This window comes from Pleuronectes platessa, chromosome 9 (genome assembly GCF_947347685.1).
Source record: "Pleuronectes platessa chromosome 9, fPlePla1.1, whole genome shotgun sequence".
In the NCBI taxonomy this organism is placed as follows: Eukaryota; Metazoa; Chordata; class Actinopteri; order Pleuronectiformes; family Pleuronectidae; genus Pleuronectes; species Pleuronectes platessa.
This window is the reverse complement of record NC_070634.1, coordinates 9,256,603-9,276,942: the sequence shown is the minus strand read 5'-3', so window position 1 is coordinate 9,276,942 and position 20,340 is coordinate 9,256,603. Positions and strand designations below refer to the sequence as shown.

The 20,340-nt window shown below is 42.5% G+C and overlaps 1 protein-coding gene across 1 annotated transcript in view; it reads left to right on the top strand.

The window, feature by feature from the left end:
• The window catches only part of suco (SUN domain containing ossification factor), a 40,912-nt gene that overhangs the window by 15,635 nt on the left and 4,937 nt on the right, over positions 1-20,340 (top strand). Inside the window, 20 exon segments of the mRNA XM_053430286.1 lie at positions 2,188-2,302; positions 4,707-4,811; positions 5,124-5,440; positions 6,274-6,414; positions 6,760-6,949; positions 8,437-8,548; positions 9,351-9,478; positions 9,751-9,818; positions 9,919-10,026; positions 11,225-11,330; positions 13,073-13,093; positions 13,302-13,357; positions 14,026-14,117; positions 14,501-14,566; positions 15,016-15,096; positions 17,275-17,365; positions 17,478-18,857; positions 19,136-19,223; positions 19,340-19,444; positions 20,063-20,217. Of these exon segments, the coding sequence (XP_053286261.1) occupies positions 2,188-2,302; positions 4,707-4,811; positions 5,124-5,440; positions 6,274-6,414; positions 6,760-6,949; positions 8,437-8,548; positions 9,351-9,478; positions 9,751-9,818; positions 9,919-10,026; positions 11,225-11,330; positions 13,073-13,093; positions 13,302-13,357; positions 14,026-14,117; positions 14,501-14,566; positions 15,016-15,096; positions 17,275-17,365; positions 17,478-18,857; positions 19,136-19,223; positions 19,340-19,444; positions 20,063-20,217 (3,525 nt within the window).

Sequence of the window (20,340 nt, the reverse complement as noted above, 5' to 3'; positions counted from 1 at the left end):
CTCTTTGTAGCATCATCAGAAAAACACGCACATCAGTGTACATGTTTGAGGGGTTGAGGGTAGGAGAGGATACCTGAGACATTTGAAACGTATTGCAACATAGTTTCAAGCTATGGATCTAAGTTTAGCCAGGAGCCTATATAAGCTCATGGTTCATATTTACAGCTTAGTATCTGTACACTCCCGGACTCTTAGGTTTCCCTCCCTGGCTTAAGGTGAAATGTTAGGACATATAGGACATACCATTTTCAGCAGGGGACCAAAACAACAACAGTGCATGTCATGCCTTGGTGATAGACATTAAATAATGGTTTTGGCACTTGTGTTCAATATTCAGACAATAAATCATTGACATTAACTTGTAAAATGGAGATAAACCACACTTTTGCAATATTTTTATTGTATCATTCGAGCACTTGACCGCAGGTCCTTTGTTTTGTGTTTCTGTCGGCCATTGGCAAGAGATGATGGTGTCTGTCCTCCATCAGTCCTACCGGAGCAGAAATAATTAGGCTACAGAGCCTCTTTCATTGCTGCTGTTACACAGCCAACAGACATGTTGTAGTAAGTAAATTTCTGGTTATTTGGTAAAGGGCATATTGAAGCAGTTCCAATATCCATAAATCCAATGGAACAGACTGCACAACAGTTCCTGGTACTCAACAGGATGTTATCTCATCTTTCCATCACCTCAGATGTGAATAAACAGTGTCCTGATGGGGAGGCGTTCTGAGTGACAGGACACTGACTTGCACAGATGGTTGCAGGGTTGACAGGGTGCTAACACGACTGTCCATGTGTCCCGCTCTCCCCTGTCATTGATATTGGAGTGCTGGGGGGGGCTCCAGTTACAGAATCACATGGTGTTTCTTTCCGAGCCCTGTCTTTGTGTCTTTTGACATTACAGTCAGTGATGCAAGGCATTGTCAAGTGCTCCGTGCAGCTTTGAATTTTTTATTTCCATAATGTGTACCGGCCCTCAGGTTGACCAACACAGGTGTTAGTGCTTGTGGTTCTCTTTACCAGGAGCTGCAGCAAGCTGTTGTCTTTGGTCTTTGAGCTACACTGGTTTAGTAATTGAATCTGTGTGAACGTCCAGTTTGGGCCTTTCCAAACTGAGGGTCAGTTGGTGAAGAGGACATAGTTTAACTCAGCCTTTGAATCATGAGAAGATTGTGCAGGAAACTGTCTATTGAGAGGAAAGAATCACGTCAAGTCTTTAAATATTCCAACATTATCTTTAAAATCTCCCCCCCCAAAATTCTTCCATATTGCCCTAAGTCTTGGTTATGCTAATAGCTTAAAAGCAGACTCGTAGCTCAGGGAAGCCCTCATGTATTAGGGGTTGACTCCGCATCATAGTAAAGGAAACATGTTTAGACAAATGTTTGCAGTTGAGCTTTGCTCTCTACTTGGGTAATTCTTCACTCCATTTCCACCCCTGCTGATAAAGAAACCAACTGAGAACATGCTGTTTCTTTCCTTTACACCTATCTTTGTCTGTCCTGATTTGTTATCATTCACTTACCTCGTCTGTGTTATTTCACTTGATGGTTTTTAGCCATCTCAATTTTCGCATTTCCTGTAATACATTATTCAGTCTCTAGTATTGCAGAGCTCTGACATTTATTTGATTTTTTTTTTTTTTTTTTTCAAGGATGGCATGGTCATTATTAACCTGAATACAGAAGCAGCAGTCATGTTTTTATGCTCCAGGCCCAGTTTGCCTTGAATTCACTGCAGGCACAAGCAGCTATATATTGGTGCAATTCTATGGCGTACCTAATATAAAGCCGTGGGGAACAGGGAAACAGGCACGGAGTATGCAAAAATATAGAGAGACTGAAATCAGACTGAAATCACCTAAAATTAGGCTTAAGTGAAGCTCAAGAGTCACCGCAATACCATAGTAGAACAAAGGAGAGAAACATGGACGAAAGGATAGAAAAGACAGATTCAGTGAATGAAGTTTGTCTTGAGTGATTCAGAAGAATACAAAAAAAGTATACTTTTTTTTTTAACTGCTTATGTAACCATTATTATACTATCTTTTACTTGAGGGCTTTTATTGGCTACGCCCAACAAGTGCCTGTCCGTGCATCATTATCTTCGTCTGTTTTATAACCTCAACATGATGTTGAAATGGGGACAAAGTGACTGACACGTTGTTCTCTTTGTGTGTTTCAGGTACCCCAGTCAACATGTGTCTTGCTCGGAGCAGAGCTCTTCTGGCCCAGGTCAGTCTGCCAGGGACAAAAACCCTGACGGCCACACGCAGGAGCAGGACTCCAGGCAACACAAGGTTTGTGCAAAACAGCTTAAATACACATTGTTTCAAAAAATGTGTGTCAAATAAAAATCTGATTTCTCAATTTTCAACCATTTTAACCACTGCAGCTGGAAACAATCTTCTTAATAAGAACAATGGAACTATTTTAGAGTGGTTAGAATTGCTGGCTCATCTTTTGGCCAGCTGTTCAATGTTGTGCAGTATTATTAGACTCACTGCTCACCATGAAATGTATGAGTTAGCAGACCACCCAGAGAGTAGAGTGGAGGGATTCGGGTCATGCACTTAAATGACCCACTAACCCCTGGTGTAGGAGCCATGGAAGGAGGAGGGGAAGTTATAGAGACTTGGTGTGAATGATCCATGATTCTGGAGGCCACTCTGTGTTAGATGGGGGGATGAGGGTATTGCATAATTCCACCAAGACGGGTGAACATTTTCCGATTGCCTCACCTCATCTCTTTTACTTTTCAACTGACAACTTTCGTTTAATATTAACGTATGGAAGGAACTGAGTCAGGAACACTCGCTTTTAACAATTTCCCACTGACTTGGGGTATGGCTCTTCCATGCATTTCCACTGAACAAAGTCAGGTACGACTCCACGAAACTCGTCCAAAAGAAACCACTGGTGTGGGTGGTTATATGACAGGGCCCACTACAAAATCCTGAGAAAAAGTATGAACAAGATGCCTTCCACTCCAAGTCTTTAAAAGTACATTTATTTAAAATAAAGCAAAGAGGTTGCGTTTCTCTCAGCCATGAAACTTTTTTTCAATGGAAACTACACCAATTTCCACGTTGTAACATCCTTTGTCTGCTTTTAAGGTTTACTGTTGGTTGGCAAACATTAAATTAGTCCTGAGAGTGGCCTACATATGGTTGTCAAACCTGTCGTAATTAGGGTCGGCAAGAAGTTCAGTACATGAAGATAAGAGCCACTTCCAGTGAGATGGTTTCTTAGAAAGCAGCCTAGTTACTGTACATGTTGTCAGGAACACTGGTCTAATAAATCATAGAAACGGAGGTGATACAGGTAGAGAACCACCCTGTGGGGTTAGAGTTCAGACTAAGCTCTTCCAATTCTCAGACTTTTTTACTGCAGCCTTAGTGGATGAATCATGCTGGTGACTTATGTCATGTTCACACCACATGACTTTCAAAGTTGTCAGATAACTGTACCGATTATACAGCATGTGTTTGCTTGCTGCTGGGAATCTTGATATTATCTTCCACAGGTAAAACTCTCCAACAAATCTGTCTGCTCTTCAAAACTGTCCTCTTTTCCAAAAGACATTTTGTCCCAAAAACATCCAGTAAATCATGGTAGAAAAGTAAAAGGGAGAGAGAATGGCAGGGATTAAATTCCCCGAAGACAATACATTTCTGCACACCAGTTATTGCTCCGACAAACTTATAATTTCTTCATAGTAACTTTTTAGATACAGGCCTACTTTTTGGCAGCATCAACTGGTGTGCAGACATTTCTTGTCTTCTGGTATAGAGGGTATATTTCATATACTTTCTGAGCGATGCATTCCCCAAGGTTTTGCATTCCCCCAGGTTTTCCCATTTCCCTGTGTCTTGTGCCCTCATTGGCTAATAGCTTGTAAGCACACTCTTTGCCCGTCACAACAAAAAATGTCAAAGTACTGCATTTTAACTGCCTTTGTGCTATTTAGTCGGTTAGATATTTTTCAGGCTTCTGCGATGCACCACTTAGTCTAATATCAACTTTGAAAAGTTTACAAATAGTGATTTCGTGCTGGCACTTAGCAAATGCTAATTAGTCCCTGATCTGATGTTTTTCGTGGCGATCTCCAGTCACCGTAGATGAGTGGAAGGTCGGGACTACAATAGTGAAGTCTGAACGCTCCCTAATCCATTTGAAGTCTGCCAGTGGATATCATTCCCTCCATTTAGAGTGGAGCTGTAGTTTGCCAGTGGAAGGCTGACGTTGGCTCACAGGAAGTTTCCTCTGCTTTGATGAATTCACCCTCAGAGTTGTTTTTGGTTTTATGTGTGCTTTAGGGTCAGAATGAATAACTATTTAGGAAAGTGGGTGTTGTTTTAGTTTGGCTGTGTGGGGATAGAAGAAGGGGAATCATTGTTTGTGGGTCACCAGCAAACAGGCCTGTCAGGGCAGTTGACCAGACCTGGCAGTCTGTCACTGGCCTTATAACACTGGCCTTGTCTGTCAAGAAAAAAAATGTCACAGCCTGAGATGCAATGACCTTTTACATCAGAAAATTTCAGAAATGAAAATGTATGTTTGTAACTTTGAACACAATCCATTTATAATCAATTGCTAACAGATTGGATTGTTGTGGTGCAATGGTTCAGACAAATTGAAGTTCCTATTGAAGACTGTGGAAGATTTGATGTATATTTATTTTAATTTCTTTTTTTCCCCTAGGTGGCGGAAGAATGGACAACACACACATCATATGATATAGGACTAGAGACGGAGAGAGCAGCACTAGAGCAGCCTGCAATACAAAACAACGAACATCATGAACAGGTAATACAATATGTATGTCCATTATTATAAATGATTATGACAGAATTAAAATATATAAAGAACCGAGAAAGGTTATGATGAAAAAGAAAAGTATTGATAGGGAATCCCAAACTAGGGGTCATGGGCCTCCTGGGTGGTCGCAAGATGTTTCACAGAAATCAAAAGAGTTAGACACATGAAAGTTTGTTCTTTTATTTTTTGCAAATTAGCTCAAATAAATATAATTTTTGCCTCCACCCACTCCAGCGAAGAGTTTGGGAACTTCTGAGGTGTCGATGATATGTTAATATTTTTTTGGTTTTCTCTCCCAAGACTGTGAATCCTCAGGAAGCTGAGGTGGAGGAAGCAAAGCCAGACCCAGAGTCTGACACTGTCCCTGTTGCTGCTGAGCCCGACCCCAAGAGGGATTTGGACCTGAAAACTGACGCCCATGACCAGGAGACCTCATTGTCCTCCACTCCAGAACCTGTTCCAGCACAGGGCCAAGTTTCCACAGATATCCCAGCCCAAGCAGAAATCCACAGTGGCCCTCCTGCTGCTCACCCCAGTCTGGACTCGAACCCAGTCACACCCCCAGATGAAGCTGAACACACACCTACCTCAGAGAGTGCCGGCCCAGCCCACACAGGGTAAGCCCACATCCACTTCTTCACTGCAGGGACCTGGTCTCTGGCGTTAGAAGTTGGCTATAACCACCGAACAGTCACACTGCTGAAGTGGAATTGAAATCATAGAAAACAATCTGTTCCTCTTATGGTGGTTAAAGCCAATTTCAAACCAAATCTTTTGTTCAACACATCATTGTTCTCTTTCATCTTTTTGTTTGGTAACTTTTGTTACTTCCATTTTTTGTTTTATTTCAATTACTATGTTTTGAGTGTTTACAAACTGAAAGAAAAACTGGAGAGCAGCTCATGGAACTAATGGCCAGCGCTGTGAACTTACATGGAACCGCTCTAAAAAAAATTCCAATGGACTTTGCCATTCAAGTTTGTGGGATGTAAAAAAACAACTGCACGGACATGGAACTGTGACCAAGATGACTTCAGAGGATTCCCGTCAGACCTGTGATGGAGTGGCCACTCGTTCAGGTGGTTTCGCCTCTCACTGAGTCGCTGCTGGGATCAGCTCCAGCTGCTCTACTACCCTCAAAGGATAAGCAGCATAGATAATGGCTGGATGGATACTTAAGAAGTGAAAATGGCCCAGTTGACCATCTTGGTTGACCGGATGGACATCTGAATTCCTTCCCCAATTGACTGTCAACGTCAGGACATTTGAAGATGTACACAACACCTACCCCGCCAGAGAGAGACTCTCCATCCCTTTTGTCCATCTTTCTTTTGCCCACTCTGTCTCCTGCTCTGTGCCCCTCATTTCCTCTCTCCCACCCACCTTCCTCTCTCTGCCTTCCCCCAGTGTAAGGAGGTGTGGTAAACACCATGTCCTTTCTTTCCCTCAGTGCAGCGCGAGCTGCCAATGCAGGAGATGAGCTCCCAGTAGACATCTTTGTCTTTGCTGAGCACTCTGATTCACAGTGCGGGGTCATCCCCCCCGAACTGGCAACCTGTGAAAACTCCCCTTTTGGCATCCCTCTCTTCAGGTGAGTATCTAAAGTCCAGAAGCCAATCAGAGCGCAGAGACAGGTAATCAAGGTACAAGTTGAACCTCTCTGCTGTGCGCAACCGTCGACCGCTGGCCTTGCTCTCCACTTACTTCTATTTTGTTTTGTTTTTTCATTTCCTTTTTCCATCGTTTTGCCTGCTCACAACAAGGATTGTCATTGCTGTCAAATAAACTGTATATCTTTTTTTTGTAGGCACCATGTGTCCAACATTGCAATCCACTTATTTGTCTTCTTCTCTATCCTTATTCTTCCCCTCTCCACTATCTCTCATCCCTCCAATTCGTTCTCTCCCCACCTCTTTGCCCCATGTCTGTACTGTAGAAAGGACGAGGCTGTCCTAGAACACCAGCGGTCAGAACAGGGATCCAGTTCTGGTCCAGAAGCAGAGGTCCAGTCTACACCAGGCCTTGTGGATCAGGAACAACAGCAGCAGCAGAAGCAGGAGCTGGATGATGGGCTGTTGGATTTGGACCAGGAGGGCAACACCTCCCAGCATCTGCAAGAAGAGCAGGTCAGCAGCTTGTTCCCAAGTGTACAAGAAGTGTTTTGAGCAGAATGCCACAGGCAGACACATCACAGTGCTGAAGGTGTCATGATGAAAAATGTGACTCATAGAACTTAATCCACATAATCATTGGACAGAGGTGGAAGCTGTCTTTTTATTGAACACAGCAGGGTCAACATACATGGCTCAGGTGACTTATTGGGGTGCTTCGACACCTACCCTGTCTGCTCCAGGCCTTCACACGATTCAGTTTAGTCCAAACCCAGATAACAAGTGTGAAAGCAGCCTCGGACCAAGGACCAGACGAATGGACCAAAATTGAGTCCAACTGAATTACATGGTCTCGTTCCGGATCAAAGTGTGACATTTTTTGGGGGGGATGCATCGAAGTTTCGACCAACCAACGAAGACGTTAATTGTTTGGTATAAATAGCATAGTGATAACACGGAATTAACGAAGTGAACAGAGCCATTCATTTTCTAAATACAAACAATACAAATATTTTTTTTTTCCCCTTTTTTAATAAAAGTAAAAAAAAAAAAAATTGACCTCATGCCAAAGTCAGACAACAGGCAGATGTCTGTCTACAAACCAATCTATGTCAACTATGGGTAGAGGCAGCTTACATGGGTGATGATGAAAGAACACATATGTCATACAAAGGTCTTTACTGTGCTCCCTAAATTGCAATTTAAAACCAAAACTATCAGGATCAAATGAAAACAAGTCAAGTGACACAAACCTTGGTTCGGACCACGATCTGGACTTTCAGGTGTCAAAACGGCTGTAGTCTGTAATTGTGTTGCATAAACTCATGGCCAGGTTGCCATGAAAAATCTTAATATTCAGTGTGTGCACAGCTGCTCCAGCAAAGGGCAGCTTTGAATCTTTCAATTGGGAAATACTGAGTCAGCTTGTTTTTCTGGATGAAGCATGATTAAAGATGATTGTTTCCAGGGGGCTGTACCAGACCTTGGGAGGGGATTGTGTCCATTTCTCATTTCTGCATTATTTTGCTGTTGTGGCGCTACGATCTGTTGACTAATCTGCATAGTGGCTGGCAGTAACTGGTGAGATGTTTACATAAGAGATCGTCTGAGTCGGGGGATTTTTAAGGCTCAGACGCTTTTGTGAGGTCCAAAAGGGCGCTTATATAATGCATCAAAATATTATTCACAGCTCAATGCTTTAGGGGCCACAGGCTAGCTGACTACAACCAACTAATTTCCAGTGGTTCTAGCATGCAAGTCATGGACAGCAATGTTAGCTGTAGAACAAATGACTAAATAGCAAATTTTTTCCGAAACTTAGATTAACTTAAGTACACTGCAGAGAAGAATGTAAAAGATATTGGATTGCATTCTTTGTGATATTTGAATTGAATTTACTTAACCCTGCTGATTGTTACTGGGATCAGGATACTAATGGTTGGTTTGCAGTTCCCCTGTCATTCTGCACCTGTGTGACCGTTAAACCTGTCTGTGGTTTCCAGGCAGGGGACCCCAGCGTTGCCAGAGAGACTGATCCCTCCGTGCCCAGCAAAGAAGATATCCCCACCTTTGACGAGTGGAAGAAACAAGTCATGGAGGTCGAGAAGGAGAAAAGTAAGTGCAGTCCTCCCTCATTAACATGCCCATTTTGGTACGTATCCATGCACGAATGGAAAGAAAGGCACAGTATCAACAAATTAATGTGTCCGAATAATTAGTGTCCGAATAATTACCTCCACCAAGGAACGTATGTTTTCATCTGCGTGTGCTTGTTTGTTTATTGAGCAGGATTACATTAGAACAGCTAGGGGGGGGGGGCATGACTCAAGGAAAAACCCAGAACATTTGGTTGCCGCTCAATATCAGGGGGTGGATGCTGTCATTGTTTCTCACTTTCTTTAACCTTGCGAGAAATGGTGCTGTGCATTTTTGATTATTCATAAGGGGACTGTTGGGCCTTGGTGGAGGTATAATCTATTGAGCACCCATCCAGTTCTATTTTTATTTTTAGGTCCACATGATGCTTCATCGTTTTTAGTCTCGCAAAGCTCTGTAACTCCAATATTATCCTTGATGATATTAATCTCACTTGGTGATGCAGTGATATCATCATTGCTTTTGAAGTCAAAGGGTCCTTTTATAAGCTGCAACTCCTCTTGTTGTTTGTGTCCTTAAGACTGTGAGTTTTTTTTAACATTGTCTACCTCTATCTGTCTCATTTGCTTCCTTCCTCATGTTCTATTCATGTCTCTCTCGTGCTCTCACTCTCTCTCTCACATCTCTTTTTCCCTGTGCACGCAATGTGCATTGGTCAGCAGAGCGTGTGTTTTATGTGTGTTGCGTAACCTCACAACTCAATGCTCACAGGCAATGTTCGTTTTCCAGTCTCTCTAATGGAACCCTCCAATCTACTCAGGTCAGTCTCTCCACACCTCAGCCAGCGGCAGCCTCCATCCAGTGAAGAAGGTCCAGAAGAACTTTAAGAATAACTACGCATCTGTGGAGTGTGGAGCCAAGATACTGTCTGCCAACAATGAGGCCAAGGTTAAACACACGTTACTTCTGTCGCCAACACACAGGCACACACATTCTCACACAGCAAAGGATACAGAGATCATTCTGTCATGTTGTGTCAGCAGATGGATGAGAACAATTTTACATTTAAGTTAAACATTTAGTTTATTTGGTTACGTATACTATTAAATTTAGTTAGTTTGGTGATGTTAACATAAAAAGCTGTTATATAACTAAATATAATAAGTGATTGTGGATGCTAATTCACTCACTCGTTCATTTTGCTTCGGTTTCCTATACAGAGCACTTCCGCAATTCTCATGGAAAATATGGACCTTTACATGCTGAATCCTTGCAGCAACAAAATCTGGTGAGTACAATGAAACACAGCCAAAGTAGACAGTTCATACATAACATAGCTATATTTCAGTACACCTTTGAATGAACCTTGTGTTTGAAACACTTTTCAGGTTTGTGATAGAGCTCTGTGAGCCTATTCAAGTCAAGCAGCTGGATATCGCTAACTTTGAACTCTTCTCATCAACACCAAAAGACTTTCAAGTGTCCATCAGTGACAGGTATACTCCCTTTGTCTTTTTACATGTGCACACAATCCCTCATACACTGGCAATACATTTCAGACTGAATCAGCATTTTCTCATAGGGACTGTGGTTGGTTTGCGACAAATAAAAAGCCCCGATCACACTTTGTGACCCCATTCTGACCTGGTGTCTGTCCTGAGTGGTCCAATCCCATGTTGTCAGCAACAAATTCAAGTCTGAACTCACCGAAATGCGTCCTGAGATCAGACCCCATTTATTGCCACAGTGCGAACGCAAATCTGTCCAGGGCCACATATGAAGTGCTGCTTACTCAGCAGACGTCCACTGACCTGCTACACTTTCATAATCAATACATTTTTATGCTTCTCAGTGACCATATGTTGATGTGTTTATGGCTGCCATATCAACACTGACCCCCACATAATGATTGATACTTCTCTTAAATTTTGTCAAATCTTTATTCACTGCACAGCTGCACGAAACTCATTATCTCGCTCTCACTCTCACTCTCACTCTCACTCTCAGAAGACACATTCAGGACATATTTTAATGCCAGGGGTTAACACATGAACTTAGAGCTGTCCACATGTGATCAGATCTCTCAGGACGGATGTTAATACCAGTCCTCAACAGGGTCTTTGTGTGACAATATGCTAATCGGTCACAGTGTCATTCCCAGTGCCCCATGGTCGATGAATACACGTCACACTATACGAAGCTGGCAGTAAAATAAAAGGCAACTGGATATTATCAGGGAGCATGGATAGATGAAATCTTTTATTATTATATTGACCTTAATAATAGCTGCAAGTGAATTGGCACTGCATTTTCTAACACGGATGGAGTCAAAATTAAAACATCTATATTAAATGTAAAATTCACCAACATGTACCCTTGATGCAGAATTTATTGCCATCAAGTTTAATGTTTAATGTTGTCTAGTTGTGAGTCAGCCATTTTTGCAAATCACCTCCTCAAACAGCAGTATCACTAGTTAGACGTCTTTTCTCTTCTGTAGTATCGCCTCAAACTTTGGTATTTTCAGCGTCCTCTCGCACCACAAGTCATAAACTGTTTATCGTGGGAGAACAGACCTCTAGTCATACATTTGACATTTGCATCAACCCTACGATAACATGCTAGATTTCCCTGTAAGTGCAGTGTAGCTCTCAGACACACACCTCTTACTTTTTGCATTTGCTCCGTTTGCAGATATCCTACCAACAAGTGGGTGAAGCTGGGTACTTTCCATGGCCGCGATGAGCGCATCGTCCAGAGCTTCCCACTGGATGAGCAGCTTTATGCTAAATATGTGAAGGTACGCCCTTTTCTCCCCACTGCTACAACAGAAAATGTATGTCTGAAGGAGAGCGAATGATTTGCAATGAATTAGTTCTTCCTCCGTAGATAAATATCCACAGAGATGCATTGATACACATGGCTTAAAGCTCAGGGGACCTTCCTATGACTTCATGGTAAATCAGCCTTGCTCTCATTGCTGCCAGTTGCCCCCTCCCTCAACTGGACGAAGAATGTGCGAATGACTGTCAGGGTTTCTGCTCATGACTGAGTTGTCCTTGTAAGAACTTTAAGGGTGGATACACCTAAAGATATAACATGTTACAATTCTTCTTTAAAATGTCCTTAACCTATGTTATATTTATTGTTAACTTGTCTACTTACATTTTCCAAAATGTTTCCAGCAATGATCAAACCCAGAGAAACGCATGATTTTAATCAAGATAGCTGGACTTTATTTTGATCGCCTTTTTAATTTCTTCTTCTTTACCCGTCTCTGCTATAACTTCTGGGGCAGTTGGCTTAAGAAAGTAGAAAGTGACAGTTAGCCAATAGCCTTTTTTTTTCTTCCACTGTTTGTATCCGTCACTCGTAATGCATCGCAATTATTCCTTTCCTATGTAATGTGAATAAGCTTTATACATGACCTCATCTGTGAACAGGATTCGCTGCAGAGTCTCATCGCATTGGTTTTCTTCGACAATGGTGGTGAAGAAAACAACTCCCACGATTCCACGCTGCTTCACAATCTTTTGAAAAGAAAGGATTGCAATTGTTTGTCCTCTGCTCACAAAGATTAATTCAAACTAGATTTTCAAGCATTTGAATTAAAACTCTAAGCTAGATCATTTTAAAACCCAGTTCACCCAGTTTTCAGTTTTCAGTTGCTCTACCACCTACTCTTGACTGCAGGGTTTACAGTCATTACTGTCCACAGCTCTTCATCCACAATTTATCCCAAATTAATAAATTTAATTTTATAATGCAGCATAAATATACAAGATGGACATCCATTCCATTTTGTTTAGTGACGTACAGTACAGTCTCCTTGTTGAATGTTTTGTTCACTGTATTTATTCAGTCTTCTGGTGTGTATGTTCCATTCTGACTGAAATACTCTGTGTGTCAGTTCAAATAATGTGCATGTGTTGGGTTTCTTTTCATTTTTTGGTGTCAGCTACTGTTGAAGAATCTGAGTTTCAGTGTTGATGCATTGTAATCAAAGGGTATCTGTGTTTCTGTGAGCTGTCCCTCTCCCCACACTCCTGCCTCCTAAGTCGTCGCTGTGTCTTCACTTGTTCTTCTGTTCGTCTGTGCTCCGATGATCATCCTTTTTATGTGGTGACTGTGGGTGTCATGTGTGGGTGCTTCCTCTGGGTCATGTGTTCTATTGTGAAAAAATGGTTTTTATTACATAAACTGGTTTCGTCTTGAATGATTCAGGATTATCTGCTTCAGCTATCTCTCTGAGTTAAGCAGCTTCTAACTGTTGTCTTATGTCTTGCATCTGTCCTCAGTTGGTCTACGTCTGTCCCTCTGTCTTGCTTGCTCTTTTTCTTGATCAACTGCTTTGTGTCTTGCCTGTGGACGTGTAACGGAACATTGAGAACAACATGTCAGAAGTGTGTTTGTCTTAGGAAAGAGCCAAACTGTAATCAGATGCCTGACTTGCTTGTAGCTTGAATCAGTCTTTACTCATTTCTTTTTCTTGTTTTTATTTCTCTCTCCTTCTGTCCTTCTCCTGTCTTCCTCTCGCATCAGATGTTCATCAAGTACATAAAGGTTAGCACTCTTTTCTCTGAGCTTTGGCTCAGCATCTTTTAATGCATGTGATAGATATAAAGAAATTTAAACGTGCACTCAAAATATTTTGTGAAAGCTTGGTACTATTAGTATTAATCTTCACATGTTTGGTAGATTATGGGTATATGGATTGGGTTGTGAATGTGTCGATGTTTTCAATTAAAACCTTTGTCCCTTTTCGCCGCAGGTTGAACTCCTCTCACACTTTGGATCAGAACACTTCTGTCCCCTCAGTCTCATCAGGTAGGATAGAAAATAGCTCTTCCCCATCCAGTTTCTCTTAACAGGCCGGCCTCTTGTTTTTTTTAATCTAATTTGAAATGAAATAAAACAAAGTGAAAGATTTCCTTGTAAGTTTCGAACAAGAGAGCGGCTTTTTATTTTGTCTGAACCGTTCTGAACCCTGAGAGAAAACTAACTGAGCCCAACCCGACAGGCATTGTTGTTTTTTGGGGGTCTGAACCCGACCGGAGCCTGAGGCAGTAAATATATGCTGCATTGAGTTTGTTTTTCCCTTTCCGCAAATCAGCCCAGTCTACATGACTGACCTGAACTTGAATATCATTTCAAGGTTTTTCTGCAAACCCAGCTCGACTTATCATGTCTGGACTAGGGGGTCTAACGGGTTTGGTATCCACACTATATTATACATTATACAACATATTAGAATGATGTTTCAGGTAAAGAAAGACACTGTTTTATCTTTCAGATAAGAACTCACCCAGGAGAATTGTCTAGGTTCTTTATACATGTCTCTGTTCTTTGCCGAACATACACCCTCGTGAACACAAACACACACACACACACACACACACCAACTTCTCTTCTTACTGTGTGGTATCAACGACCCATAACCTTTTCTGTAGGTTGATCTGTTTTTGTAACATTGTGTGGTTGTGTGTTTTGTGTAGGGTGTTTGGTACCAGCATGGTGGAGGAGTATGAGGAGATAGCAGATTCCCAGTACCCTTCAGAGAGACTGGAGTACTTGGATGAAGACTATGGTGAGTTGCTGACAAGTTGCTCAACTTCCTTTTCAACACTGGTTGCATATCATCTCTTTACTTTACAACAAATTGGAGAAGAACAAGCACAAACGTATAGTTAAGCTGCATCACTTGGCAGGAAAAACACATGTGCTGAAAATCCTTGGACCCTGAGAGGAGTTGTCCTGTAACTTAGTCACCAAACACCTTGAACGAGAGTTAACCATTAACATCAGCTGTCTTTTAGTGCGGAGTAACCATTTTCAGTCTTTCACTTCTGGGCACATTGTTTGATAATTTTATGGCAAAAATCTATGAAAGTATAACTCGTATCATGTTCAGGCTGAGGTACTTTAATTGTGTTTTATTTATTGTGTTTTTATTTTTTTCCTTGTCTTCAGATTATCCTCCTGGTTACCAACCGTCAGAGGACAAGGGCTCTAAAAACCTGCTTGGCTCGGCGACCAGTATGTACATGTATATCTAGCTACACTAATAAGGACTAAATGGTGTAAAATGTATCATAACAATGCAGCTGAAATCCTGAGAATATAAGATTTAATTGTGCCGAAACTGAGATCTATCTTGATAATTAACATCACCTGCACAAACTTGTACTCTACTTGAAAATGTCCTCACATTTCTAGGCATTTTGCTTTAATGTAAAGTGCCTACAAGTGTGCCACGTATTGTACATCCCTAACCACAAGAGTGAGACATTTCTAGGCATTTTGCCTCAATGATAAGTGCCTAGAAGTGTCCCAAGATGTCCTCACTCTATAGGTCTGAATCTCAAACTTAAAGATAGAGAGGTACAATGCTGTTCACAAATGCAATGTCAGTGAAAAGCAAAATGGAAAATAAATGTTAAAGCTTGTGGCTCAGTTGAAATATTTCTCGTTTCTTTTTCCCTTAGACGCCATCCTAAACATGGTGAATAACATTGCTGCTAACGTGCTGGGCGGAAAGTCGGAGCTGGAGGGTGCAGTAAAAGGAGGTAACATCTACTCCTTGTTTTCTGTCCTAAATCACCTTTACATCCATATTATAAATGTCCTTACTGCTGTTTTTCACCTGAATCTTGTCTCATCATTCTGACCTAAGAAGTCTAAAGTCTGACAAACCTTTTGACTGTGTGTGCATTTAAAGTTATCTTTGTTGGAGGCCGCATTTAAAACAATTATCAGTATAGTATTTAAAATTGAATTTCCTAATTCTGTTCAGTTGTTAGGTTTATGTCACTGACACAAACATAAGTGGTTTCTTGAAAGAGTTTTGCCTCTGTTTTATACTGATATTTTATATTTCTTTTCAAGCAGCCCCCCCTGGTCACTGGGCAATATGAGGAACAACTGGTTTACCCTTAGGCTACAATTAATAATTTCTAGGTCAGGACATCACACAAAGTAACTCTCAGTTCTCTAATCATGAGTCACAAATCCAGTTTGACCCCATAACGTTCTCATTCCTGCAGAGCATTTGATTGGTTCAGTCCTGGTTTTGTATATTTCTATAAATCTACTTTTACACATTTCACTTTTGAGCATGAAAACATGAATGGAAACAATAGGACCAGTGTTTTGCTGGAGGGAGGGTTCACCAGTTGAACAAAATGAGAAAATGAGAAAAAAAACGCAAACTAGAATGCCACTCGCATATCTCAGCCAATGCCAAACTGTCCCCTTACATTTTTAACCAAATCCATCATGATTGTTTGGACATAGTTCTAAAACTATTTAAGATAAACTCTTGATTCCCAACTGAATCCACATTATCTCAGCTACACATCAGTTGGAGATATAAGTTCCCTATTTGTTACCATACAGGAGTTTAAAGAAGCCTATCCCATTATTAATCCTCATTTAAATGTGTGTTTTTTTACATTATTATCAACACTCATTGATATCAGTCCCCTAAATATACCTGATATCTTTTCATCGAGATCTATGAATTATTCTCTGAGAAAATCTGTGAAAATGTCCTAAAATGCATTGTTAAAGAAAGTGATGAAAAATATCCTTGATCCGGACCTTTGTTCAGATCCACACCATTTGATGAATTCTTTCTTGGGTCATGTTGGTCCAAATTTCATGGAAATCTCTAGTTTTGGTGTAAATCCTTCTGATAAAAACAAGCAGAAAGAGAGGAGTGAGAACGTTGTGTCCATATCTCTCAAAAACTGAAAAGGCAAAATCATGGCCGACAACCGTTCCACACAGTGTTTATGAATAGAACAGATTAATTACAAGGATTAAGTCTTTTCTTGAAAAATTTTACAGAACACTAGTTTCACAGATCTTATTGTTAATTCCTCAGGAATCATTCCACACTCACGGAGGAACTCCACTTTTCCTTTCTTCCAGTGCGCTGGTTGTACTCACTTTACAACTGCTTTTTTTCCTCCTCCCCTCGTCTCCCACCACTGGCCCTCCCACATATTGTATAGATTAACTGCTTCTAAAACTGGGTCACTGTACCTTCCTTCTGTAAGGTATGAGCATATGTATGGCCTGAATGTGTATAAGTGCTGAGAGAGCCAGATGTTTATTTGGCTGTTGGCAGGAGGTCTGCAGCAGCGTTTCAGCAGAACTTTGGCTTGCTGTGTTTTACTTCTAGGAAAAGAGCTCGGATGAATTGGGCCTGTTACGCTCTCTCACTCCGCTTTTCCTCAGTGACAGCCATATTTAACCTACATCTTATTTATTTTTTCACACGCGCTGTGCTTCTCTTCAAAACAAGTGTAAGAATCTTTGTAAAAGCTCTTAAAAAACACTTAAAAAACGCGGATTCAAAGATGAAAATTGAAACCATGAACTGTCATATGTGAAGTTTACATGCTGTACAGTTGTGTTCAAAGGAGAAACTATGTCTAACTTCCTGCTCCCTTTCTGTGGTAAAGTTATCTTCCCCTTTACACCCACAAGAGCAAAGGAGAGGGTGTACGAGAGAGCATGATTCTAACTGGACTAGACTGGTTCCCTGTATTTCTGACTTACCCAAACATGAGCCTGCCAGCCACACAGTCTCAGGAATGAGGTCTCTGTTCTCAACTACAGCCACATAGGACCTGGGGAGAAGTTTGCCAATGCCAAGAGCTGTGGGTCTGAGGCAGCTGTGAAGTTTAATCCGTCCTCCCAGTTTGTTAATTGTTATATGTTTTGTTTTTTTGTCAAAGTACCAGGTAACACAACAACGGAGAAGAATGAAAAGAAGGGAGCTACTGAAGTCAAAAGTTCACCAGCTGAAACACTTCCCGACCCTGCAGAGTAAGGACAAATGATTTATTGATCAGACAAGGTGGAGCAGATGCATACATTTCCTCTATTTTATTCCCACAAAACAATAAAGTTATTTGTTGTTTCCCATTCTTTCTTTCAGACCGGAGCCTACAGAACCTGAAGACCCTATAACCCAGGAGGACTCGAACATCTCCAAGGACAGCTGCACACCCTCTCCCTCCACGTCCGACTCCCCCGAGGACAGACAGATTGTCACTCTGGTAGAGGAGGAGGAGGACGAAGAGCCCAGACAGTCAACTGTTACCCTTATGGAAGAGGAGGGCGAGGAGGAAGAAGAGAAGAGGGAGGAGGACACGAGGAGGGAGGCCGACAGGAACATGTGGGAGAGCCAGAAATACTGTCCTTTCGCGTCGCTCTCCTCTCTGTCTCTGTCTTGTATGGCCACTCTGCCGGAGCTGCTTCACCGCTGGTGCTCGGCCAGGCTGGCGAAGGGGAGGCTCCGCAGCCTTCGGCGGAGGCAGCTGAGCGCTCAAACCCAGATTCATGCTGCTGCAAACACCCCTATCCTCACACACTCGCCACCAGTAATCCCTGTCCCTTCCCCAACACCTCCACAAGACGTCCTTCCTCTCACAGAAAAAGCTCCAGAGACTGAACTGCCTAAGGGGCAAAATGAGGACAAATCTCTTGGTGAGGTGCACAACACCTACACACATCCCCACACTCGCATGCCTGATGCACTTACTCCAGAGATCAGCATCCTCCTGGAGCCGAGTAGAACCTCCACCATCCCCCCTCACAGTTTCTCAGACGTCCACAGTTCTCAGACGCGACCGACCCCCACGCAGGAGGAGAAGCTGCTACCACCCATCAAAGACGCAGCCCTGAACCCTGTCCCTACACCACCCCTCCATGTTGCCTCTATCTCAGAGACGCAGCAGGCCAGTAGTGCCAGTCCCTCCCTCACTGTCAGCTCTCCCTCCCAGCATGTGTCCCCTGAGACGGCCTCTCCTGGTGTTGTGATTCCTCCTGTCAAGGAGCAGCCCGCTCAGCCTCTCCCGACTGCATCAAGGCCTGAAGACCTGATCCCCCCTCCCACTGAACTGCCACCAGCGGTTCCACTCACTGATACTCACACAGATGCAGTAAATTCAGGCACAAACAGCGGGGACTCACAGAGACGCAGTGTTCAGGCATCTCAGACTCACGGGGAGCAGGGGGACTACATCATTCAGACCGGAGAACCCTATCGGGTGGACGAAACAGTGGACGAGGACCTGTTGAGCACTAATGGGAACAGCAATGTCCACCGGGCCGCCACAGACTTCTATGCAGAGTTGCAGAATGGGGGAGACTACAATGGCGGGGGGGTGAACGGAAATGGCATGTTGTTGAACGGGGGAGCGGTGCATGGCTCCAGCCAGAAGGAGAGCGTGTTCATGAGGCTGAACAACAGGATCAAAGCTCTGGAGATGAACATGAGTCTGTCTAGCAGATACCTGGAGGAGCTGAGCCAGAGGTACACTAGAGCGGTAGTCAACCAAAGAAAAACTTGTTTGATTGAAATTGCTGGAAAACGTATATAATTTACTTTTATCAAGTTAAAACTGTTTGTATGTGTCTGTCAGTTTGGAGCAGACTCAGGGTAAATGTTCAATAATTGTTAAATAAGTGAACATCATAAGTGAGACTGAGCCGTCACGGACCAGGACATAATGACCAAGCAATCGACTACAGCCCTAGTTTACCTTGGGCAGATTGCTGACACGTTGTGGGTTTTGGATTTGTCTCGTTCAGGTACCGTAAACAGATGGAAGAGATGCAGAGAGCGTTCAACAAAACCATCATCAAACTGCAGAACACCTCCCGCATCGCAGAGGAGCAGGTCAGTTTGTATTAACTAAGTCAGAACAATAACAGTTGACCTATGCACAGTGAATACCTGGGAGTAAATGGTGAGATTGTCTTACAGCCCAGTATCTGTTGTCTCCTCTGTTCCAGGACCAGAAGCAGACAGATTCCATCCAGCTCCTGCAGAACCAGCTGGAGAATGTCACTAAACTGATGTTAAATCTCACTGCTGCCGTCAGCCTGTTGCAGAGAGAGGTAACTTCCACTTAAGCTTTTCAGACATGACCTGCAGATAAAGTCCAGAGAATAGGGTTCGGACTTTATCCGATGTTTTCTTATCATTAGCAATCGTGGAGGTTGGGGATACTACTGAGAGAGAGAGAGAAATCACTAGGCTGTGTACATATAGAAAGTACATGATGACATTCACATACAACAACATTGTGGTTCATTTTACTACAAGGAAAGAAATAAAGTGACCAAGCAAACATGAGTTCCAGTATATTGGAAATATTTGTGATTTATTCCCAGAATAAGCTTTTTTTTCACTGCAGAATCACGATCAAATTTCTTCATATTCACATGCAGAATCTGTTTATTGAGATTATGCAGGTTTAGAATCGGCCATTTTTACTGACTTGTTTCCCAGGATACAATTTTAGCCCATTTGGGGGTGGGAACTTTGCACTAAGTGCATATTAGCACATATAATGTACAACGTGCTATTGACTAATGTGGCACTCGTGTCGTGCCTTATCTTAAAAAAGAGATGGTTTTAAAACTGTATGCTAGCTATTGCTCACGAAATGCTAACATTTCAGATGTGGGATTTTCTCAGCATTTGATTTAGCCTGTTGACGTTTTCCTCCGCAGGTATCTGATCGCCAGAGCTACTTGGTGGTCTCTCTGGTTCTGTGTCTGTCTCTGGGCCTCCTGCTGTGTCTGCAGTGCTGCCGCAGCTCCTCTCCCAGTCCCAGCTCCACTGCTGTTGCGCTGCCCAAGAGCAACCACTACCCCAGCCCTAAAAGGTTTGCCACTCACACACACTCCCTCTGGTGTAGACCGGGCATTTTAACTCAGTGTGTTTGGCTTTTGATTCAAGTCATTTTTAAGGGATTCCACCATTGTCAGATCTGTCACTGAGCTCCCCC